Below are 26,594 nucleotides of genomic sequence, written 5' to 3' on the forward strand. Positions count from 1 at the left end.
CACCCACACACTCCTGTTTTCTTATATTAAAAAAATAAGGCAAATCAGAATATCACTCATTAATTCTTTCCACACTTCTCAGACAAACTTCCTCATTGAATCTACTGCTTGAGCCAATCAAATGGCTTTTAGCTGTTACCTGATAATTGTCATACACACTTCCTTGCAGGCATGCCCTCCTCTCAATGTACTTGCTCAGCACAAACTTTCAACCAACTAGAACAATTACAGATTTTAATCAATCACTAGTATTTATTTTTATCACTCCCCAGTCTCATTTGCACACAGTGGCATACCAAGGGGGGACGGGGGGCAGTCTGCCCCGGATGCACGCTGCTGGGGGGGGGGTGCCGTGCGCCTGTTGGCTGAGTCTGCTCGTTCCCTCCCTGCTGCTCCCTCTGCGCGGAACAGGTTACTTCCTGTTCCGGGGCAGAGGGAGCAGCATGGAGGGAACAAGCGGACCCTGCCAACAGGCGCACGGCACCCCCCCCCCCCCCCAAGCAGGTAAAAATGCGCCCGGGGGAGGGTGTAATTTTGCCGGTGGGGGGGGGGGGGGGGGCGCTGCACACAAGGGGGGGCATCGGCGATCCGCCCCGGGTGTCAGGCAGCCTAGGAACGCCACTGTTTGCACAGCTCCTCCAAACCTCTTGTCTTTAAATTTGCACAATGTACAAGTTCACCCTGAAATAAGAGTTCTTCTCACACTAGGGACATATTTAGCACTGGCTGTATCCTCATGAGTAACTTCAGCACACTCGGAATCTGTCTACCACACTTCTATAAAGCTAACAATAGCAAGAGTGCTATGGCACTGATGAAAATGACCCATTGATGATGCTGGTTTATTGATGGGATTTTAAAGTCAAAATTTCTCAACTTATAGACAAGTATATACAGTATATGTAGCTCTGAAAAATTAAAGAAAATCAAATTTTAATCTAAAATTAGCAAACTGTTCAGGGACCTATGCTGGTGCAATTTTCCCTGTGCTAACTGAACATTGAGACAAGCGGTTAGGTTACAAGGAAGAGAACGCAAAGAGCTTCACCCAAAAACAATTTTCCTCAGGCCAAAATGAGATTACTTCCTTACCTAGGTGCTAGGCTGCTTGAGTCCTGTGTGAAACCAACATGAAAATCAGACATGTCTGTCCCTGGGATGACGGTTTTGTCCATGTCCCTGGTCCCAAATGTATTGCTGAGGTCTTCTTCTGGTACACTGTATTCATCACGATGATTTGATCCTTGTAACTTGCCATCTTTCTCAATACTGTGCATGTGATACTCCCTGTCCCTGTCTGTCTCCCCCAGGCCAAAGTCCCTGTCCCTGCTCATCTGCTCCAGGCCAAACTCCCTGTCCCTGTTCAGCTCCCCCAGGCCAAACTCCCTGTCCCTGTCCTTGCTCAGCTCCCCCAGGCAAAATTCCCTGTCCCTACTCCTCTCCTCCAGGTCAAAGTCTTTGTTCATCTCTTCCAAGCCAAAGTCCCTGTCCCTCTTTCCCAGACCAAAGTCCCTGTCCCTCTCTCCCAGACCAAAGTCCCTGTCCTTGCTCATCTCCCCCAGGCCAAAGTCCCTGTCCACCTCCTCCTGGCCAAAGTCCCTGTCTCTGCTTGTCTCCCCCAGGCCAAACTCCACGTCCCTGTCCGTCTCCCCCATGCCAAACTCCCTGTCCCTGCTTGTCACCCCCAGGCCAAACTCCCTGTCGCTGCTCGTCACCCCCAGGCCAAACTCCCTGTCTCTGTCACTGCTCATCACCCCCAGACTAAAGTCTCTTTCTGTCTCCCCCAGGCCAGAATCCCTATCCCTGCTCGTCTCCCCCAGGCCAAACTCCTTATTCATATATGGCTCTTCAATATCAAATTTTCTGCTCTGATCTGTACTTTGAATACCAAAATCTCTTTCCCACACTCTCTTAGCAATCCCATAATCACTACTCTGATCCATCTCTGTTATACTAAAGTCACTGCTCTGATGGGTCCCTCCAATACTGAACTCATTGTCCCATACTCTTTTCCTACTATCAGAAGTACTTATCTTCTCTGGCTCTTCAACACCGAATTCAGTCCTCAGATCTTTCTGAGCCCAGCCAAGAAGTCCCTGAGAGGTAAAGAGAAAAACAAGAAAGTTTAAATCTATGAACCCAGGATAGATCATGTATGAAGCTGCATGAGGCATAATCAGATAGAGTATGGTACAACTGGACTTCACAAACCTGAACAAAAAGAAAAGGTCTGCATTACCAAGCAGAGCTGTCATGGAAATACAAGGCACAATCAGATACAACAAGTGTGAGAAAAATAGCGCTATACCACACCAAGAAAAGTCCAGCAGAAGTAAGATTCTTCCAATAGTAAATCTATTCTCCTTTTATGTGGTTTCAAATCCCAATTTAAAAAAAAAATAAAAAGTAAATTCCAACAACTACAAAAAGTAACCAATCAGCCAATCATAATAATAATTTTTAAAAATCTACCGGCCATGCCTGCCCCCTCTCAAATCTTCACTTTCTCACCATCCCTTTCCTACCCAAACAAGGATCTTTATCTTTTCCCCACCCCATCTTTTTCTACTGATCACTTTGGGGAGGTGGGGAAGCTATAGGGGACTATCACTGCCATGGTTCTGGGCCTGGCTGCTAGAAGGAATGGATCCTCAGAAGCTTAGCAGAGATTGGGTGACAGCACTGGGGGATGGGAGGCACAGCTAGTGGTTGGGAGGCGGGGCTAGTGCTAGGCAGACTTCTACAGTCTGTGCCCTGAAAATGGCAGATACAAATCAAGGTCAGGTATACATATAAAGTAGCACATATGAGTTTATCTTGTTGGGCAAACTGGATGGACCATATAGGTCTTTCTCTGCTCTCATTTACTATGCTACATAAGCTTTTACCAGTGCATGCTCAAAGTCCCCACAGAAGCCCCTCACCCTGCGCAGAATTTGTCCAGGGTACCCATCCTGAAGGAGGGGTCACAGGGGGGTCTACGTCCTGCTGATCCCATTCCACTCAAACCAGGTGGGCCCAGGACTAGTCTATCTTCCTGGCTTCCAGAGAGATGAGCGCATGACAGGAGAGAGTGGAGGATGTAAAAGATGAGGTGACTGACAAGACACTACAGGAAAGACTAAAGGTCTTCAGCTAGTGATGCAGGTGATTCACCCTGTGCAATTTTCTTTAAATTAGGTCAACATATTTTCTAACTCCTCTTACTCTCTTACCTATCAATATGTTCCATCTTTGTTTACACCCTACACTGTCAATTAAAATGTTCTATTATGTATTGTGTTGACATTGTTAAGTAGTATACTATGCCATACTTTGTATTGTTATTTTTACTGCTTTGACTATTGCTCATGTTTGATCTATTCTTACTGTACATTACCTTGAGTGAATTCCTTCAAAAAGGCAGTAAATAAATCCTAATAAACAAACAAACAAACTACTAGAAATGACACTGCTGGTTTTTAAAAGTCCTGCCAAACTCTTCATGAAAACCAGACAGACTAGCCAAATGCCAACTGGTTTGCAACCCTACCTCTGGCACCAAGTGTGGTGCTATAAGTTAACACTTCAAATGCCATCAGCAGCTTCTAAACAGTAGAGCCATCCCAAGCAGTGCAATATCATCATTATTTCAACCATTTAACACACACTTATTTATTTATATCATTTATATCTCACAATTTCCCACCACTGGCAGGCTCAAAGTGGCTTACAACATTAAGTTTGCAAACAGGAAAGTACAATAAATGGAAAGTGATATGAGGGCTGAAAGGTACAGGGTTAAGAGAAAGTAGGTAAGTCCACAAGATCTTTAGAGGAGTTGGAGTCCAGGAATCACAGAGGCAGGACGGGATCTTTAGGGTAAGCTTGCCCAAATAAGTAGGTCTTGAGAGACTTCCTGAAAGTCAGGTGATCCTGAACTGTTCTTACATATTTAGGTAATGCATTCCACCAATGAGTGCTGATATCACTCAACACCTATTAGTTAACCAGAATAGAGCTTGAAGAAAAAATTTGCATTTATAGCTGCTCAGCACCATCTTTTGTTAAGAAATGTAATTGGGGAAATCAGATTGTGCATGCACAGACTGAGCACAGACCACGATTCCCTTTTCCAGGGGCTGTGAACGATGCCTCTGCAGCACCTCAAGCTGCAGCTGAGCCAATGGGCAGAAGATCTGAGCTGGCCAAATTAGAAGTCACTTGTCTACAAATAATACCAAGGGGTACAAGAAGATTAAAAGTAGCATCTTTATTCAATCTACACAAACTACACCGCCAGAGCTGTTTAGAAAGTTGCCAAGGAAACCATGATAGTCAAGATTTTTGGCCTTTGATATGTATTTTTCTCTGTTTTAATTTTAGTTCCCAGTTTTCCCCCAGAATTTTATTGGATTTGTTTCTCTAACACTCTCCCTTAGCACCACTCTAGTAGAAGCAGGGATGGCTATAGTGTTGTGGATCTCCCTCTTGGAATTTAAGTGCAACACCTGAATGGCATCCCCACATCCCTGCCGGTCCCACAGGAAAGGAGATGTATGGCATAGCACTGCTGCCAACAGGTCCTTCCTGTTCTGCTTTCTCAGTCATTCCACAGCATCTTCTGCTCTGGGGCTAGGGATGGGCATTTTCAAATTTACCACATGGTCTTATAAAACACAAAACCACCACAAATGAAAAACAAAAAAGTTAAATGAAAAATAAACTTCTGCTTCCACAGAGCCCCCAACACACACATGGACAGTATTTCTATATGGAAACTATTATAGCACTATAATCGTTTCTGGAGAAAATGCCTTCTTTTTCAAAGATTCCTTGAATACGTTTTACGTTCTTTAAAATAAAGACAGCTGTAAATGAAATACTAAACATAGTTTTTCAGAAATACTGTTTTATTTTCTGTGGCTTTCCTTCACACGTCTACACATCGCAGAGTACAGGACAGCTTGCTCTGAAAGGTAAAACATTAAACTTGCTTCCTGTTGCAGCTGCACAGCCCTGAGACAAGCTACAGAAGTGATTAAACCCAAAATAGGTCAGAAATGGCAGCTCAGAAGAAAGAATTTTGTAAAAAGGAAATGAGACAGGTGGCACGATTAAAACTACAATGATCTCAGAACTCTATAAAGAGAAGGGAAGGGACAAAGTAGCTTAGGGATCTCTATTTTTGAAGCAGGGGCTACACTGACAAAAAAGACTGATGTGAGAGCTGGGGTCAGTGCTAGATAAAGCAGGGTTGGGAGGTTAGAGGGAAGGGGGTCTCTCCAATGATGCAACCAATCCAGCTGCTTAGGCACACTCAAAACAATAAGTATAAATTAAATGAAATTTGATTCTCCAGACCCTCTCCCTTTCTCCCGTCTTACCTCCCCAAAACCCATTCTCCTCTAACCCTATCCTAATCATTCTCAACACCTACTGAGGCAGTGGGCAAAAGAAATTGATTAATTCTGAGAAATCATATGAAGGGTTAATTCTGTTAAAAGCTTGAAATTTGGATTCTAACTTTTTACCTGGCAACTAAAGTGAAGGAATGTCATCTGGTTTAGGTTATTTACGTTTGCCGGGCTGGGTTAGAAAGGTCAGAGACAGGAATTTCTTTCACCCTTGTGAGTGATGGATTGCTAAGCAAACACATGTATTCTATTATGAGCCGGCATACTGCAGGCAGTTTGTTTAGGATTAGTTTAAAATGCTTAGAAGAAAATACTATTTAGAGAGAGAGAGGCAATAGATTAGTATTTACAAGTTTTTGATATTTAGAATATGTCTTATAAGAAATACTGATTCTGTGTAGTTAAATGTAGAATACCTTTTTAAATCTAATGTTACTCTCTGCTGTATTTTCTAAGCAAGGACTGCAGTGAAGAGGTCAAACATGTGTTTTGACTTATTTGCAGTTCTGGCTGGTTCAATGTATAAGCTGATAGGTGAACGAGGTCAGGGCTAGTCAGCTCTCTTCTCCTTGATTAATTATAGCTAAGTGTAGGACTGGCCTCCTGAAAGAAATAACAGACCATAGCCGTATGCTATTAAGTAAGATTAGCCTTTGACCCCTTTAATGAATGCCAGAGTCCAGTAAGCAATTTAAGCTATAGATGAGAAATCAATCATGATGAGAATATAAGAGTTCTAGTGCCATATTGTCTGGCTTGAGGGGCCCCAGGTTAGAGGTCAGTTTGAGGAATACCAAACCTATGTAACTGATATTTCAAAAGTAATGATTGGTTGAGGCAAAGTGACCAATCTATTCCTTAACCAATTGGAGAGTAAGGGGGCTGGGCTAGGCTAGGCTGGATAGAACTGTATTTAAGTAGGAGCAGAAGCAGTTTACGTCAGAAGGAGCTCAGAAGAAAGGAAGAAAGCTGGAAGACAACAGGAGAGACAGCAGAAGAGAAGCAGCTGAGACAGAAGCCACATGACACAAAAAGAGCTGAGAGAAAGAGAAGAGAGCTAGAACTGATGTCTTGCTTTGTTTGCTGGCAAATAAAGAAGATTTTTCTCTCATACTGGTGTGTGCTGTCTGACTCCTGAAGCATCACAAATTCCTATCTCAATTCCTGCAACAATTCTTGGTGGCAGCGGTGGGATGCATCCTGCATTAATCCCAGCACCCAACTGACTGGAGAACATTCGCCGGGTATGTATTCTGTATTTTGTATTGTAATTCTAGCTAGAAAATTGTAAATCAGCCCCTCAAAAAAATTGAGGAAGGAGAGCCTGATCAACTCTCAGCGAAGGCCCTAGTACCTTCTAGTCGCGGGGACTAGAAGCGAAAACGCTTGAGCTTATCTGTATCTGAGAAATCTGAAATTGTTGGGTGGGATTTTCTGTATGGAATGTGTGATGCGTGAATGATTAACTGAGTGCGGACTTCTTATAGCTGCATTTCCAATTAACGCGAGTTCAATTGGTCAGCAACGGAAGGAAACGATTGCTGTCTGTCTACCTAGTGTTTCGAGAGTGCGGACCCCTTACTGCACTTTCAAAAATTCCCTCCCTTTTTGTGTGTTGTAACTGTAAGCATTATGGGTGGGACATCATCTAGACAAATTGATACTCCTCTAGATTGTATGCTTAAGAACTTCAAGAAAGGATTTTTAATTAATGACTATGGACAGACTTTAAGCTCAGGTACTTTAAGAACCTTGTGTGAAGTTGAGTGGCCATCTATGGGAGTGGGGTGGCCCCCTAGTGGCAGCTTAGATATTGAAGTAATCCGGAAGGTCTACAGCATAGTTGTAGGAGAACCAGAATATTCTGAACAACTCCCTTATATAGATTCCTGGGACAGCCTTGTGACTGACCCTCCCTCCTGGTTAAAAACTTATATGGGATCCCCAGTAAAATTCATGTTAGGCCGTGTTCAAAGAAAGATTAGAAAATCTAAATTAGAAGAGGGAAAGAGCCCTAGGAAGCCTACCACCCAATCGGTGGCTTCCGCCCCTACCCTGTCCGAGAAACCCATACTCTCTGATGACCCCTCAGATCTTGAGCCACCACCTTATGGCCCATTGTTGGGGTTCCGTGCCGCCCCTAGAGATCCACGCCGCCCAGCCCAAGCCTCTCCAGCACAGGCTTCTCCGGATAGTTCTTCCCCTCCTGTGCAAAACCTGCCACATCCTAGGTTGGACTTTTCACCCAGTCTCTACTCTCCTCTGCCACATCCTCTCCTGTTAACCTCTGAAGACCCGCTTTGGGTTCCACTCCCTGACTCCTCAACTCCTGACAGCCCAGCCTCTCCCTCTAATACCCCTACCCACTCATCAGGGGCCCGGCATCCCTTTCAATGGACTGAATCACCTGTGACCACCTCTCAGTCTATGAGTACCCCTCCCCATCCCTCAGGGGTTCAACATACCTCCACTGAATGGGTTAGACCTGCTGCAATCACCTTTGAGCATGATAGGAGGGTAGCTCCTAGCTCTACCTCAGGTTCCATTCCCACCTCCTCGAGAGTTCTGCCACTTCGTCAGGTAACTACCACTCGACCGGATCCTAATAATCAGGGTCAGGTTATACAGGCACAGGCCTATCAGTAAGTACCCTTCACAACCACCGATCTCCTGAATTGGAAGACGCATTACCCCTCTTATACTGAAAAGCCTCAGGCAGTGGTGGACCTAGTGGCTAGCATTATGGCCACCCATAACCCAACCTGGACTGATTGTCAACAACTTCTCCTGACCCTCTTCACAACTGAGGAGAGGCGGAAGATTTTGCAAAATGCTGAGGCCATCACGCGAGCACGTGCTCCCGAGGGGACACCGGACCTAGAGGGGTGGGTTAGAGCTCGGTTTCCTCGCGCAGCTCCAGATTGGGATCCAAATGATGGGCAGCACTATGAACTGTTGTCTGGCTATTGCCGGGACTTACTGGAAGGTATGAGGAAAGGCATAAAGAGGCCCATTAATCTGGCAAAGGTCTCTGAAATTCTCCAAGGGGCAACTGAATCCCCTGGGGCCTTTCTAGAGCGACTAATTGAAGCCTACAGAACATACACCCCATTTGACCCTGAAGCCCAAGAAAACCAGAGAATGGTGAATAGCGCATTGGTGGCCCAGAGTATGCCAGATATCCGGAAGAAGTTGCAGCGTCAGGAGGGATTCGCAGGGATGAATACCACCCAGCTAATTGAGATCGCAACCAAGGTTTTCATTAATAGAGATCAGGAGGTGCGCCGAGAGGCTGACCGGAAGATGCAGAAGAAGGCCGACCTTTTAGCGGCAGCCATTACTAATTCCACCCTTAACCGAGGTCGACCTCTAGCTAATGGGAAGCCAAAGTGGGACCCCGGACCACCAGCCAGGCCCCGAGATTCCTTCAATCAATCCCGGCCAAGGGGGGAGAATCCCAGACCAAGATTGGAGAGGGACCAGTGTGCCTATTGTAAGGAAAGAGGGCACTGGAAAGATGAATGCCCCCAGAGGCGCCAGGGACTGAGAAGGGGACCAGGAGATCGAGGAAGCCGAGGCCGAGTTCGAGAGGGAAGATATGAGCCTCCTGAATCTGACATCATCGGGATAGCCGAGATGGCAGAATGGGACGAATAGGACAGACCGGGTTCCTACAAACTGGGCTCCCAGGAACCTATGGTCAAGTTAACTATAGGGAGCCGCTCAATTCCATTCATGATTGATACAGGAGCTGAACATTCTGTTGTGACGGAGCGATTAGCGCCTGTGTCTGGAAAAACTGTCCGAGTGGTGGGAGCCACGGGGGTGCAGAACCGGAGGCCCTTCCTGACAACCCGTAGATGCCAATTAGGCTCACACATAGTCACTCATGAATTCCTTTATATGCCAGACTGTCCAATCCCTTTGTTAGGTCGAGACCTGCTGTCCAAGCTTAGGGCCCAAATTTCTTTTGACTCTGATGGCCAGACTTCAGTCTCCTTTCGGCCCCCAACATCCAGCCCTAAGGGTATACTGAGTTTCTGTTGCCCTCTTGAAGAAGAATGGCGGCTGCATCAGTCGCAGGGCCAAGTTGACCTACCCCTGGCAGACAGCTTTCAGGTCAGTGGGGTATGGGCAGAAGATAATCCCCCAGGGTTGGCCCGAAATATTCCTCCTGTACATGTAGATTTACTTCCAAGTGCCCGGCCAATCCATCTTCGCCAATACCCAATTCCCAGAAAGGCTCTGGAAGGGATTCAAGCACATTTGAATCGTCTGTTATCCCATGGAATTATTCGACCTTGCCAGTCTCCATGGAATACGCCACTATTGCCAGTTCAGAAGCCAGGGACTGAGGACTACCGGCCAGTCCAAGACTTACGAGTGGTTAACAAATCCACTATCTCATTACACCCTGTAGTGCCTAATCCATATGTCCTGCTAGGATTGATACCTTCTGGAGCTACCCATTTCACAACACTAGACCTAAAAGATGCCTTCTTTTGTATTCGGGTGGCCCCCGCTAGTCAACTGCTTTTCGCCTTTCAATGGGAAAACCCAGTAACAGGAAGGAAGCTTCAGTATACATGGACCCGCCTGCCACAGGGGTTCAAGAATTCCCCCACTATTTTTGGGACAGCCCTAGGGCAAGACCTTAAGACTTTTAAATCTGAGCCTTCCAGGCGAGTTTTACTCCAGTATGTAGATGACCTCCTGATTGCAGCAGTGACTCAGGAAGAGTGTTTTGAGGCTACTAGAGAATTGCTGGAGCTACTCTTGGATGCAGGCTATAAGGTCTCACGCTCAAAGGCCCAACTCTGTCAGTCAGAAGTGAAGTATCTGGGCTTCTGTATTTCCCAGGGAAGTAGGAGACTGGATGTTAGTAGGAAGCAAGCAGTTGCTGCAATTCCCCAACCCAAGTCCAGAAGAGAAGTTAGGGAATTTCTGGGAGCAGCCGGATTCTGCAGAATTTGGATTCCAAATTTTGCATTGATGGCGAAACCCCTATACCAAGCCACAAAGGGGGGTGAAAAGGAACCATTTGAATGGGGACCTACTGCTCAACAATCCTTTATTGCCATAAAGAAAGCCCTACTCCAAGCCCCTGCGTTAGGCCTTCCTGATGTGGAGAAACCTTTCTCACTGTATGTCCATGAGCGACAGGGGGTTGCTCTAGGTGTGCTGACCCAGATGATGGGATCCTGGCAGAGGCCTGTTGCATACCTGTCTAAACAGCTGGATGGAGTGGCTAAAGGATGGCCAGCCTGCATGAGGGCCATTGCAGCAACAGCCTTACTGGTCCAGGAAGCTGATAAGTTGACCTTGGGGCAAGAACTGGTTGTTAAAGTCCCCCATGCAGTTCTCACCCTCATGGAGTATAAGGGCAACCACTGGTTTACAAATAACCGCATGGTTAAGTACCAAGCTAGCTTGTGTGAGAATCCACGGATACACCTGGAAACAGTGGCTACATTCAATCCGGCTACTCTTTTGCCAGCATCTGAGGGACCTCCAGATCATGACTGTATCCAAACTATGGATGAAGTGTACTCCAGTCGACCAGATCTTAAAGATGTTCCGTGGAGGGACCCAGATGTAATTTATTTCACAGATGGAAGCAGTTATGTGGAGAACTCTAAGCGATTGGCAGGCTATGCTGTGGTGACAGAGGACAAGGTGATAGAAGCAAGAGCCCTGCCCCAAGGAACTTCAGCCCAGAAAGCAGAACTTGTGGCCCTCATACGAGCTCTGGAGCTAGCAGCAGGACTGGTAACCAACATTTATACTGATTCTAAGTATGCCTTCACAACCCTACATGCTCATGGAGCTTTGTATAAGGAAAAGGGACTCATAAATGCTGCAGGCCAACCTGTTAAGTATGGACCTGAAATACTTCAGCTGCTAGAGGCTGTGTGGGCCCCTAAGAAGGTAGCTGTTATTCACTGCAGGGGACACCAAAGAATAGATACTCCAGTGGCCCGAGGGAACCGCCATGCTGATCGGGTGGCCAAAGAAGCTGCTCGAGGACCCCCAGCAAGTACTGTGACCCCCCTGTTCCAAATCCGATTGCAAGAATGGACGCCTATGTATACCCAAATGGAAGAGAAATGGGCTCAAGAAGAAGGTGCAGTAAGGAGACCTGATGGCTGGTTACATCTCCCTGATACCAGAGTTCTGGTGCCACGCCACCTAGCTTGGCCTGTAGTGTCTCAAGCTCATGACCTATCACACTTAGGGAAAACAGCACTAGCCCGCCTACTCAGTCGAGTAGTGGTGCTGGAAGGATTGGATAGTCTGGTTGCCACTGCCTCAGCCCGATGTACTCTCTGTGCCCAGAATAATGCCCGTCAGGGACCCCGTATTCCACCAGGAGTTCAGTCTAGAGGACTAACACCCTTTGAGTCCCTAGTTATAGACTTCACAGAAATGCCCAGGAGTGGTAGGTTCCGATACCTCTTAGTTATGGTTTGTACCTTTTCTGGGTGGGTGGAAGCATATCCTACAGTCACTGAGAAAGCCACAGAAGTAGCTCGAGCTCTCCTTAGGGATGTCATCCCCAGGTATGGACTGCCCCTTGCCATAGGTTCAGATAATGGTCCCGCCTTTGTTGAAGCTACACTTCAGGCCCTGTCCCGCGCATTGCGCATTACCTGGAAATTGCATTGTGCCTATCGTCCCCAGAGTTCAGGGCAGGTTGAGCGGGCAAACAGAACCTTGAAAAATAGCCTAGCAAAGATTTGTCAGGAAACCCAATTGAAATGGCCACAGGCATTGCCACTAGCCCTCTTCCGCCTCCGATGCACCCCAACTAAAGGAACAGCCCTCTCTCCCTTTGAAATTGTGTATGGGAAGCCCCCAGCCATTTTACAGGGAATTAAGGGAGACATAGGGATTTTAGGGTCTGCCCAGGTGCAGGAGCAGGTAGCCCTCTTGGGAAAGATAATTTCTGAGCTTCAGTCTTATGTGAGAGAAATAAACCCTGTCCCCTTCCAGGCTCAGGTACATTCCTTCCTGCCAGGGGATAGAGTTTGGGTGAAAGACTGGAAGCTCCAGCCTTTGGGGCCCCGATGGAAAGGACCTTTTACTGTTTTGCTTTCTACCCCTGCAGCTGTGAAGGTCGCAGGGATTACTCCATGGGTCCATTGGTCTCGAATTAAGTCTGCTGACCAGACTGAGCCCAGCACGGATCAGACGGAGCCTAGACAGTGGAGAGCAGAAAGTGATCCAGCGGAGCCATTGAAGTTGCGCCTGACCCGAACCAAAGAATCTACTAGCTGAAAAGAAGGGTCAACTGCATACTGCAGGAGCGGCTGAACTTCGGCTTCACACTGAGACTCTTTCTTGCCCTGATTCTGGCTTTCTTGGAATTTGAGAGCTTGATCCTTATCAGTTGAGGGTCTATCCCAACTGGTATAAGAACTCAAAGACTGAGAACACTATATGAGAGTAATCTGTGATTAGCACAGACTGTTGAAATATTATTGCTTAATTAGTTTGCTGTATTTGTTTTAGATTAGGAAGAAAGAAAATGTTAGTAGTTTGGATGCTTTTGTTGTTTTCTACTCCTTGCCTCCTTGTTCCTAATACCCCAACTCGCTCCAACCTTTGGTTACACTCAGTCCAGGAACTAATTAGCCAGGCAAAGATTACTTCCCCTTGTATTGTGTGTTCCCGATTTTCTCCTTATACTACAGATGTCCCAGCTGTTCCTGTCCCTGTGCAGCTCCCAGCTCTTATACCTCCCTACTTTTCGAGTTCAGGCCCTTGGAGCCAGGATTATACTTGGTGGTCCTTTTATAATGCTACTTCCCCCTCTGACTCTTCTCTAAGGCCAGTTTTTACGTCTCCCTATCCAGCCTCTGGAGTGTTTTGTTTAACAAGAAGCATCTCAACTGTTCTTCCCATTCCCTGTAATTATACTAATGTTCTCCCAGAAAAAGGAGAATCTGTGTGGGTAGTTTCTCCAGGTACTCCTATGTGCCCTGCTACCATACCTGCAGATTATGACCCAGGTGATTATCTGGCTCCTAAGCGTACCACTGAGAAGACTATAGTGTCCAAGCTTATTTTCTACTTTCATAAGTCCCCGGGGTATGAAGAGTTACTAACAAATGAGCAGCCTGTCACAATTGGGGATTGGCGCCTATGGTGTGCAAAGTCTCCATTTCGTCTTCGTTCCCCCTGGGATAGGGGCTCGCATTATGGGCACCCTAAGTACCCTGTCCAGCCTGAGCCAACATTTATTGGGAACTTTCCTCACCCTCTCCTTGGTCATTACTGGCTCTGTGATAATGTCCTCCACATGATTCTTCCCCCTACATATGATTTTTGTGTATTGGTAACCTTGAATTATTTTCCTAAAGTTATTCCTCTTAAGCCACTATCCCCGCACCGCTCTAAGCGAGAGGCTTTGTCCTTACCCTCCTCCGTTGCCACAGAGGATGAGGCGATTGAATTAGCCCTCCAGTATATCAATTCTACTTATCCTCTGACTAAAAAGAGACTTGTAGCCCTTTCTGCCACGGCCTGGATTCCAATTGGAGGCCCGGTAGCGGGTATTACTGAACTAGGTATGGCTACCCGGAGACTTCAGTCCCTACTCCATGTTTTAGTTCATGAGCTGAACGTGGTAGTCAATGCATTGCAGGATCAAATTAATGAATTAAGTATAGTTTCTCGGTATAATCGTATGGGCCTTGACTATCTCTTTGCAGCTCAGGGTGGCCTCTGCACAGTGCTAAATTCTTCAGAGTGCTGTACTATTGTCATAAATAGGACGCATGTAGTTAGGCATGCCATGGATAAAGTCCTACAGTTGGCCAGCCTTAATGTGGAGGATTACCGAGGAGGATTAGACCTTACCTCCTGGTGGTGGTCATTGACCTCCTGGATACGCCCCTTGTTCATTTCCCTAATAGTCTTAGTTTTAGCAGGGTTGTTGTTTTGTTTCCTGGCCTCATGTGCTTCGGCAGTATGCCGTCGGACCTTAACAAGTAGGGTAATGGTGGTTCATAAGTCTATTCCTAGTTAGGACCACTATAATCTCCAGAGTCTGAGTTGTGAGACTTATCTCTGCATAAGCTGATTTTAGTCTCAAAGGGGGGAATGAGGCAGTGGGCAAAAGAAATTGATTAATTCTGAGAAATCATATGAAGGGTTAATTCTGTTAAAAGCTTGAAATTTGGATTCTAACTTTTTACCTGGCAACTAAAGTGAAGGAATGTCATCTGGTTTAGGTTATTTACGTTTGCCGGGCTGGGTTAGAAAGGTCAGAGACAGGAATTTCTTTCACCCTTGTGAGTGATGGATTGCTAAGCAAACACATGTATTCTATTATGAGCCGGCATACTGCAGGCAGTTTGTTTAGGATTAGTTTAAAATGCTTAGAAGAAAATACTATTTAGAGAGAGAGAGGCAATAGATTAGTATTTACAAGTTTTTGATATTTAGAATATGTCTTATAAGAAATACTGATTCTGTGTAGTTAAATGTAGAATACCTTTTTAAATCTAATGTTACTCTCTGCTGTATTTTCTAAGCAAGGACTGCAGTGAAGAGGTCAAACATGTGTTTTGACTTATTTGCAGTTCTGGCTGGTTCAATGTATAAGCTGATAGGTGAACGAGGTCAGGGCTAGTCAGCTCTCTTCTCCTTGATTAATTATAGCTAAGTGTAGGACTGGCCTCCTGAAAGAAATAACAGACCATAGCCGTATGCTATTAAGTAAGATTAGCCTTTGACCCCTTTAATGAATGCCAGAGTCCAGTAAGCAATTTAAGCTATAGATGAGAAATCAATCATGATGAGAATATAAGAGTTCTAGTGCCATATTGTCTGGCTTGAGGGGCCCCAGGTTAGAGGTCAGTTTGAGGAATACCAAACCTATGTAACTGATATTTCAAAAGTAATGATTGGTTGAGGCAAAGTGACCAATCTATTCCTTAACCAATTGGAGAGTAAGGGGGCTGGGCTAGGCTAGGCTGGATAGAACTGTATTTAAGTAGGAGCAGAAGCAGTTTACGTCAGAAGGAGCTCAGAAGAAAGGAAGAAAGCTGGAAGACAACAGGAGAGACAGCAGAAGAGAAGCAGCTGAGACAGAAGCCACATGACACAAAAAGAGCTGAGAGAAAGAGAAGAGAGCTAGAACTGATGTCTTGCTTTGTTTGCTGGCAAATAAAGAAGATTTTTCTCTCATACTGGTGTGTGCTGTCTGACTCCTGAAGCATCACAAATTCCTATCTCAATTCCTGCAACACTACCAACAGTGGTGTGCTGGAAAATTTTTAACAATAGACTCTCTTTCTGGGCATAGCCAGCCATGCAATTAGGGGAGGGGGCCGGCCAGGGGGCATTCCTCACTCCTCCCCCCCCATGTGGGCACGCTAGGCATACCCCCCAGGTACAAAATAAGTATCTGTATATATGTAAACCGCTTTGAATGTAGTTGCACAATACCACAGAAAGGCGGTATATCAAGTCCCATTTCCCTTTGCTGGCAGGGATACCGACCATCTTTCTCTTCTGATCTAGGCACAGGAAAAAAAAAAAGATTTTAAATGCTCCCAGTTTCAACCTAATTCATGTTTAATGTGGGATATAAATGTTATAAGTAAGTGAATAAATAGATAGAAACTCTGGATGTTGAGCACTTGATTCTCATAATATGATGTCTTTTGGTGGCCCTTTACCAGGAGAAAAACAATCTCTGCACAAATGCAACACTTACTAGAGTGTCCCTATAACCAGCCCCTCCAAATGGCACACTAATTGTGGTTTATAACAAATTACTCTCTACCTAAGAAAAAGTTATTTCATTATTATACTTGCTCTGTGTACATCCGTATGCTGCACAAGCTGGCATGTTTGAAAATATAAGAGAGATTAAATAAATATGCTACCAACATTAAGGAATGACAACGTGGATGCAGCAGCTCAAAGGACTGTTTGCTTCGTTTTGAATGTACAGGGATGACGGCTGTGCGGGGGAGGGGAATGAGACAAACCTCTATGGATTCAACTTTTTTTTTTACTTCAAGCATCTCCTGTTCTCAATCTAATCTCCTTGGGCTGCAGCCCTACATGTGCTGCTGCCGGGTTCCTTCTTCCTCCTGGCCTGGTACTGCGACGGCCTGAAGGCATCACAAACTGCGCTTACTCACAATCCTCTGCGATCCTCACACTTGTGGCGGGCAAAACAAAAATCAGCATGAAACCGGGCGCGGGGCATTAGCCCTGCACACACCGCAGCCAGCTTCCTTCCTCCTCCCTCCCTTCAGGATGTAACTTCCTGTTTTGGGGAGGAGGAAGGGAGCCGGCAGCAGCGCACACAGGGCTATGGCCCCGTGCACGGTTTCAAGATGTTTTCTGTTTTGCTGCTGCGAGGGTTGGACAGAAGGAAAGCAAGTGAGATGCCCAAGCCACAGGGCAGCCAGACGCCAATACCACCAGGATGGGACTTGAGTCAACCCAGCCCAAATTTAACAGCCAGCTCCCAAAATTCTTTAAAAAATAACAAACGGCTCTGGTGAGCCGGCTCCAGCACACCACTGCCTACCAGTCACTTCTACTCATTCACTATCATCCTGAACCCAATCCCTCCCCAGTTTCTTAATGCAGATTTTCACTGGCAGCAACCAGAGACTGATATACACTGCTCGCATCAGCCCCACACAGCTTTCCTTCTGATGCAACTTCCTGTTTCTGCATAGGCGGGAGTGTGTCAGAGGGAAGGCTGTGTGGCCACTGCGAGAAGTGTGTATCAGTTGCTGTTCGCTGCCGGCGAAGATCTGCTATTTAAAAGGTACATGGGAGGGAGAGTTGTTAGGAGATTTTGGCTGGCATGGCTTGGGGATCCCCGCCGACCACATCATAGGTGTGCTGTTACTGGGTGTGCCTGGGCCCACTCAGGCCCACCTATGGCAGAGCTGCACAATCGTGATGGAAAATAGAGCAGTTTTTCTGGAGGCAATGCCAGCAGCAGCTTCTGGACAAGGGGAAAGTGGGAAGTATGTATTGGAAAAAGACAGGGAACTCCCGGGGCCAATGGGGTCTGCCACAAAACACTGACCTATCTAGTCTAAAGACACCAACATCCCCAGCATGACCAACCTCCCCTCTGTGGATGTGAAAATAGGGAAACATCCACATTTATTTAACAATTATCTGGTCAATGTTCATCAAGCGGTGGTCAGTATTTTAAACCCATGAAATTGCTGATCTGCTGTTAGCAATATATAACCTGTCATTAAAATCGTCCGTAGTACCTGAAGATTGGAGGGTGGCCATTGTGATGCCGATTTTTAAAAAGGGGTTTAGGGGTGATCCGGGAAATTACAGACTGGTAAGCCTGACGTCAGTGCCAGGGGAAATAATGGAAACTATTATAAAGAATAAAATTACAGAACATGTAGATAAACATGGTTTAATGAGACAGAGTCAGCATGGGTTCAGCCAAGGGAAGTCTTGCCTCACCAATCTGCTTCATTTCTTTGAAGGCGTGAATAAACGTGGATAAAGGTGAGCCGGTTGATGTAGTGTATCTAGATTTTCAGAAAGCTTTTGATAAATTTCCTCAAGAGAGACTCCTGAGAAAATTAAAGAGTCATGGGAATCCTAGTTCTCCTTAAAAAAAAAACATACTCCCTGGTCCACCTTAAAAGTTAGGATAGGGAAGTCTAGTCAGAAGGGTGTGGTCCAGATGAGGAAAGATAAAACCTCTGAGTTTGGGAAGGTCCTGGGACAAATTGGGGGAAGCCTCCATCCCCTGCTAGAGATCTCCAGGGACCTTAAGTATTTTATAGCCTACAAGGCAGAACTGGCTTTGTGTTTGTATTATCATTCTGCATTAAAGGGTTTTTGTTTGTTCTTGAAAACAGTCTCAGTTCTGCTCCCTTAAGGCAGGGTTTCTCAACCCAGTCCTCGGGGCACACCTAGCTAGTTAGGTTTTCAGGAGATCCACAATGAATGTGCATGAGATAGATTTGCATATCTAATGGGCAGTACATGCAGATCTATCTCATAAATATTTATTGTGGATATCCCAGTGGTGCAGCCAGGAATTTTTGATATAGAAACATGATGGCAGATAAAGGCCACATGACCCATCCAGTCTGCCCATCCTCTGTAACCTCTAATACTTCCTGTTCCTAAGCGATCCCACATGCTTATCCCATGCCTTTTTAAATTCTGGAACAGTTCTCAACTCTACCACCTCCACCGGGAGGCCATTCCACGCCTCCACCACCCTTTCTGTGAAATAATACTTCCTTAGGTTACTCCTAAGCCTATTCCCTCTTACCTTTGTCATATGCCCCCTCATTCCTGAGCTCTCCTTCATTTGAAAAAGACTCTCTTCCTGTACATAAATGCCCTTGAGATATTTAAACGTCTCTATTATGTCTCCTCTCTCCCTACTCTCTTCCAGCGTTCATAAGCCTGTCCCTATAATTTTTGCATTCAAGACTACTTACTAATTTCGTAGCCACCCTCTGGACCGACTCCATCCTGTTTATATCTTCCCATAGGTGCGGTCTCCAGAACTGCACGCAGTACTCCAAATGAGGCCTCACCAGAGACTTATACAACGGCAAAATACCACTTATACAACGGCAAAATACCACTTATACAACGGCAAAATACCACTATCACCTCCTTTTTCCTGCTGGTCATGCCTCTCTTTATGCACCCAAGCATCCTTCTGGCTTTGGCCGTCGCTTTTTCTACCTGTTTGAAAGCTGGTCATCAGACACAATCACCACCAAGTTCCGCTATTCCTTCGCATACTGAAGCACTTCACTCCCTATACTGTACCATTCCCTCGGATTTTTGCGACCCAAGTGCATGACCCTGCATTTTTGGGGATTAAACCTTAGTTGCCAAATATCGGTCCATTCCTCTAGCTTCGCTAGGTCCTTCCTCATGTCATTCACACCCTCCAGGGTGTCTACCCTGTTGCAGAGTTTAGTATCATCCGCGAACAGACAAACCTTACCAGACAGCCCTTCCGCAATATCGCTCACAAAGACGTTAAAAAGAGCCAACCCCAGGACCAATCCCTGTGGTACTCCACTGACGACATCCTTTTCTTCAGAGCAAGCTCCATTTACCACCACCCTCTGTCTCCTACCATTCAACCAATTTTTAGCCCAATCAGTTACTCGAGGTCCCACACCGAGGGCACTCAATTTATTTATTAGTTGATTGTGCAGAACCGTGTCAAAGGCTTTGCTGAAATCCAAGTATACCACATCAAGCGCCCCTCCCACATCCAAATGTTTGGTCACCCGGTCGAAGAAGACAGTCAGATTCGTTTGACACGACCCGCCACTAGTGAAGCCATGCTGCCTCGGGTCCCGCATTCCATGTAGTTCAAGAAAACTCACAATCCTCCTCTTCAGAAGCGTTTCCATTAGCTTACTCACCACCGAGGTCAGACTGATAGGTCTGTAATGCCCAACCTCCTCCTTACTTCCACTTTTGTGCAAAGGAACCACATCCGCCCTTCTCCAATCCACTGGGACGGGACCACTCCAGTTTCTAAGGAAGCATTGAAGAGGTCCGTCAGCGGAGCCGACAGAACTTCTCCAAGTTCCTTAAGCACCCTCGGGTGTATCCCATCAGGCCCCATCACTCTGTCTACTTTTAGTTTGGCAAGCTCCTCACGAATACAGTCCTCTGTAAACGGGTCTAGGTCTATCATACATCCATCCCCTTGAGCCTTTGTTTTCTGCAGCCCTACCCCCGGTCTTTCATTCGTGAACACAGAGCTAAAATAATCGTTAAGCAGTTCAGCTTTATCCTTATCATCTTCCACATATTTCTCTCCCTCAGCTTTGAGCCTCACAATGCTATTATGGCATTTCCTCTTGTCACTTACATATCTGAAAAAGATCTTGTCCCCCAATTTTACCGTATTAGCTATCTTTTTCTCCATTTGCCACTTCGCTTTACTGATAGCTTTTCCAGCTTCTCTTCGCTTATTTAGGTATTCTCTCCTGTCTTCATCTTTCTGAGCCTCCTTTCCCTTATCTTTTCAGCTTCTACATTCGAGTACCAAAGAGGCCTTCTTTTCCTCTTACTTTTATGTAATTTTCTAACATAGAGGTTAGTTGCCTTTAATATAGCTCCTTTCAGTCTTGTCCATTGCTGTTATACATCCTTCAGCTGGTCCCATCCCGCTAACTGTTCCTTGAGAAATTCCCCCATTTCGGCAAAGTTAGTTCTTTTGAAATCCAGGACCTTCAATCTTGAATGAGCCCTCTCTTCTGTTTTAATATTGAACCATAACATACGATGATCACTAAGATGCCAAATGGTCCGCCACCTTGACGTCAGAAATGTACTCTCCATTCGTAAGCACCAGGTCCAGAACAGCTCCATCCCACGTCAGTTCCGTTACCCACTGCTGGAACAATTCTTCCTGTAGGGAATCTAAGATCTCTTTGCTTCTAGACGACCCTGCAGCCAGGACACCCCAATCAACATCCGGCATATTGAAGTCACCTATCAGTAATACTTCCCCTTTCCTAGCTATCTTGCTGATGTCTTCAATTAAATCCCCTTCAATAGGTAGAAGGAATGGAGTTTCGATACTCTTTCATAAAGATCTTCAACCTAACATAATTGAGCATATGGCTGATGTCGAAGGACGCTGGTTAATTGTAAGAGTAGAATTCACCTCACAACAGCTCCTCTTGGTAAACATATATGCACCTAACATTGACTCTCCAGACTTTTTTCACACATTGTTCCGTATAATCTCCACTTTTGATTCAATTCCTCTACTTATATCTGGAGATTTTAATTTCCCACTTGACGGATGGTTAGATAAAAGTTCTCAGGCTACTAAACCAACCTCCGATGCTAATACTACGCTGCATTCTTTAATGACTCAGTTTAATTTGATAGACCCTTGGAGGACAAAATTCCCTGACACAAGAGATTATACCTATTTCTCCTCACCTCACAACAGTTTCTCCAGAATTGATTACTTCCTTCTTTCTGCCATCCTGCTCCCTTCAGTCACAGATGCTGTAATACATCCAATTGTTATCTCTGATCATGCCCCCATTTCTTTAAGTATATCCTCTATACATCAATCCTTCACTAAGTCTCCTATTTGGCGCCTTAACGCTAACCTCTTGCAGGACGATAATATTAAGGCTCGAATTACATCCTTTATCTCTGAATTTTTCCATAATACAACAGAAGCTTTACCACTACTTACTATCATGGAAGCCTTCAAAACAACACTAAGAGGAGAAATAATCTCTATAGCAGCCTTTAAAAAGAAAGAACAAAGTATTCTACTTGATAGTCTAGAAAAGCAAATTAAAGAATATGAAAACAAATTTATTGTTTCGCAAGATAAGCAGTTTTTAAACAAACTCTGTCAGCTCAGATATGAGTATAATAAAGGTGTAAGTGAATCGGCCTTGCAAGAGATCTTCCAAACCAAAACTCTATATTATATTGGAGGTAATAAAAGTGGCAAGATTCTAGCTAAAACATAAAAAACCTAAAATCCAAATTCCTTCTGTTAGGAATTACAAAAACAAAAATGTCACCTTGGCCACTGAAATTCTAAAATCATTTCACCAATTCTATAACGAATTGTACACATCAGAAACAGATGGAGACTCTGGTAAAATAAGTAACTTTCTGTCTCAGCTTATCCATCCACAATGGTCCCTCTCAGATAGTAAATTCCTTTCGGAACCATTCAGTGTGCAAGAAATTATGCAGGTTCTCAAAGATCTTCCTTCCCATAAAACACCTGGCCCAGATGGCATTCCTGCCGAGTTTTATAAAATATTCTTAAATTCTCTCTCTCTGACTCTCACGCAATTATTTAGTTCACTAGATCCCTCCACTGTTTCGTCCAGTAGATTTACAGAAGCTATTATTACAGTGATTCCTAAACCTAATAAAGATCCTCAATTAGTACAAAACTATAGACGCATTTCTCTCCTTAACTCAGATTACAAAATTTATGCAAAATTACTAGCTAATAGATTGAAGAAAATTATCAGTAAGGTGATTTCTCCAAACCAAATCGGCTTTATGCCAAATAGATTAATATCAGACAATTCTAGATTATTCTTTCAGTTATCGCATATTGCTAAATCTCAAGATTGCACTATCATAGCTATGTCCCTAGATGCAGAGAAGGCTTTTGATAGGGTAGAATGGCATTATTTATTCTCTGTCCTTGAATGGTTCGGTGCAACATCTGACTTTATTTCAAAAATTAAAGTACTTTATTCTAAACCCACAGCCAAAATTATTGCTAATAATCATTTATCAGAAGCAGTCTATCTACAAAGAGGTACTCGACAGGGCTGCCCTCTATCACCCTACTTGTTCAATCTTGTGCTAGAAACACTCATTATTGCCATCAATTCTCAGGTCAACATTACAGGAATATTATATAAAAATACACATTTCAAAATTTCTGCATATGCTGATGATATATTGTTATATATTTCCAATCCTTCGACTTCATTACCCTCATTATTCTCTTTGATACAGTCCTTCTCCGCAATATCGGGTTATAAAATCAATCAAGCTAAGACTGAAGTGTTACCATTAAATATTCATGCAGTTCCCAGTTTAATTCAATCCTTTAATCTCGTTTGATCTTCCAAAAACATTAGATACCTCGGTATAGATTTACATTACACAGTACAAGATACCATCAAGCATAACAGTGAAAACATAATTAAGTTCCTAAAAGACCTTCTTTTGAGATGGCATCCTCTTCACATCTCCTGATGGGGTAGAATCGAGACCATTAAAATGGTGGTCTCTCCTAAAATAAATTTCATACTGAGCATGATTCCAATATTATTCCAAAACTCATTTTATAAACAAGTAGAGAAATTGTTGGTTTTTTTTCTTTGGAAGTCTAAGGTGCCTAGAATATCATTAAAAAAAAGCTCAAATCTGCAAAAGAAAAGTTTGGATTAATGTATCACAAAGCATTTATTACACAACAAGGTTGTTATTGGTTTCCTGTTGAAAAAGACTACTCACCTAGTTGGCTTCAGTTAGAGCAGCTCATAACCTCTCCAATACCATTACATTTAATTATCTACATGACTCCTGCCTCTTCTGAGGCAGACAATCCAGTTATACCCAATACTAAAACTTGTCTACTAAATTTAGACAAATTATTAGATCTTCCTATCCTCTCCTCTCTTCAAATACCTATATGGAATAACTCCAAATTCCGTACTAACAAAAAAACATTCTTCTGGAAGTCTTGGGCTTGTTGTGGAGTTTGGACTATTGAAGACTTATATAAAGAGGGTCAGAATGATCTACTAACATTCCAGGAGATTCAAACAAACCTGCACATTCCTAGGACACATTTCTTTCAATGGTTGCAACTGACACATTGTGTTAAGACTATAAATGTACTAAATTCTACTGGTTCTCATGAACCCTCTATCAATCAAACTGCAGCATCCTTGATTAATAGTGGTCATATGGCCTCATCTACATATAAGATTCTGCTTTCCCACCACTATAAGCACAGTTATTCACTCAAAGAAGTATGGGAAGCAGATACCAACCAAGTACTCCCGCAATCTGTACACTCTCATATTTGGAGGTCTTTGATTAGGCCTCTATCTTCTGCTAACCTTATGCAATCAAGCTGTATGGACTCCATGGAAATTACAAACTGCTAATTTGGCAGCTTACAATATATACTGGCATTGTCAAACACGTATTGGCACACTTATTCACCTGATGTGAAAAAATTAAGGTATTTTGGCAAAGTATCTGGACAATTATCTGTTGTATATTCCACATTAATGTCAATTTCAATGTCTCATTAATTATATTTAAATCCTGTTCACCTGAAGTTTGTCTAACAGAACGTTAAAAAAGTCTATTTGACATTTTAATAACCATTGGACAACATATGATCTTAGCATATTGGAAAAATGCCTCAATGCTTAATGAACACTTCTGGTGGCAGTCAGTTTTGTTATATCATAAAATGGAAACAGCCTCTGCAAGCCTCACTGGATCTCTCAGCAAAAAGACATTGATATGGTCTTCACTATCGGACTATATTCACTCATTATGATAGCACCTTCAATTAATCTCAGCATTAATGCATATATTGTCATGAACCACTTCTCTATTTTGTTTTTAAATCACTGTTATATTTTATTGTTCCTTCTCTTTTGTTTGTTACCTGAAAACTTCAATAAAATTTCTGGAAAAAAAAAGTCCCTGTCCATTTCCTCCGACTGTGAGGGAGGTCTGTATATCACTCCGATATAGATACATTTTCCTTTCTTTCTTTCCAGTTTAACCCACAGCGCTTCTTCCCTACCCCACATATCCTGCAGTTCTGTCACTTGGATATCATTCTTAGCGTATAATGCCACACCTCCACCCTGTTTTCCTACTCTGTACTTCCTGAATAGATTATAGCCAGGTATAGCAACATCCCAGTCATGGTTCTCCGTGAACCATGTCTCCATGACCGCCACTAAATCCAAGTCCGCTTCCATCATTGTAGCCTCAAGATCTAGATGTTTGTTTCGGGCATTGGTATACAAGGCTCTCCAGATTTTACCCTTTTTATTCACTTCTATAGAGGCATTAGATGTGCTACCTTCCTTGGGGTTAATTATGGCTTTGTGGCCTTTTATTTATTTATTTTATTTATTTATTGCATTTGTATCCCACATTTTCTCACCTATTTGCAGGCTCAATGTGGCTTACAAAGACCTGTTATGGCATCACCATTCCAGGGTAGCAGATACAATTGGTGTTACAAAAAGATCAAGGATGAGAAATAAGGTCTAAGCAGACAGTTAAGAAAGGTGACTTTTAGAATGAGGGTGGAGTGGTGAAGTGTTGTAGTTAAGCTACACTCATCCCCATCAATTTTAGTTTAAAGCCCTCTCTAGTACTTTAGCCAGCCTGTTGCTGAAGACACTCCTTCCCTTCCTTGACAGATGGACACCATCACTGCTCAGTACCTCTTGGAAAATCATCCCATGCATAGGCGGTCGGTGGCCCAACTGTTTCGGGAGGCTAAAGGGGCGGGGTTAGGGGGTGGGGCCAGGGGCGGGGCTTACATCCATAATTGTCTGACAACATAGAAAAAAAAAGTAAAAAGTCACAATACCTTTTATTAAATTTAGATATTAAATATGTATCGTATGTCAAAGAATAAAGTGGTTGCTCAAAGCATGTACTAACCACAATTGCTCAACTGCAAAACACTATGCACAAATTTGTGCAAAAACACACTCATAAACCTTACTGTACCATAACACTGGGCAGACCCTAATAAACCAATATACCACCCATACGGAAAATGCAGACCATCAACAATATGAAACAAGGGATCATAATATCACAATTCTCATGTAGAGCCACAAAACACCCTTTTAGGGTGGAAAGTGTTCACAATTAGCTCCTTTTATGAATGACTATATGTAGATCCTTCAAGAGGTAGTGTGTCATGATTTTGGCTCTAAAACCCTTTCTGATGATTTGGTGCCACCTCAGTAAGGCCAATACACAATCTCTCCACTGCAAAACAATATACACAAACTTGTGCAAAAGCACACTCATAACCTTACCAAACCATAACAGTACTAATTCCAAGGACAGGACAAGCTACAACCTTATGCATGGAAAGGCAGCACTGTAATTACACCGGGCTCTAAAACACCAGTGCACAACCTAGTGAAACAAAAAAACCCCCAAAAGGGCTGAAAATACTACACGCTAGCAGAATACTGCATCTTGATCACATGAAAAACACATGACACAACAGATATGAAGGCAAAATACTAAACTGGAAAGTTACCTCAAGAAGTCAGACTCAGCATGCAGCAATACTAGAAAACTTGAAACTTACATGCAAAACATCACAGATGCACATTTCCAAAAGCTGACATATTCCAGTTAATAAATTCTGAATAAAATACTTTTTTCTACCTTTGTTGTCTGATCATTTAGTTTTTCTATTCGCTTTGGTCCCAGTGTCTTCTGTTTTATGCAGCATCTTCTTTCCATTTGATATTTTTTTCTCTCACCATGTCCACCATCCTCCTGTGTCCTTATGCGTCCTGTCTACCATCTGTAGCCCTGTCCCTATCCTTCAGTATCCTGATCCAGCTCTTAAATTCAACAGTTTCCCCTCCATCCATATCCAGCATTTCC

The 26,594-nt window shown here is 44.0% G+C and overlaps 1 protein-coding gene across 8 annotated transcripts in view; it reads right to left on the reverse strand.

The window, feature by feature from the left end:
- The window catches only part of TNKS1BP1 (tankyrase 1 binding protein 1), a 162,787-nt gene that overhangs the window by 28,181 nt on the left and 108,012 nt on the right, over positions 1 to 26,594 (reverse strand). For all 8 annotated transcript variants that reach the window (XM_030187435.1, XM_030187452.1, XM_030187426.1 and 5 more), the window contains one exon: positions 1,093 to 2,096. In XM_030187435.1, coding sequence (XP_030043295.1) covers positions 1,093 to 2,096 — 1,004 coding nt within the window. The remainder of the gene's footprint in view (positions 1 to 1,092; positions 2,097 to 26,594) is intronic.

The sequence above is a fragment of the Microcaecilia unicolor genome, chromosome 1 (genome assembly GCF_901765095.1).
Source record: "Microcaecilia unicolor chromosome 1, aMicUni1.1, whole genome shotgun sequence".
NCBI lineage: Eukaryota > Metazoa > Chordata > Amphibia > Gymnophiona > Siphonopidae > Microcaecilia > Microcaecilia unicolor.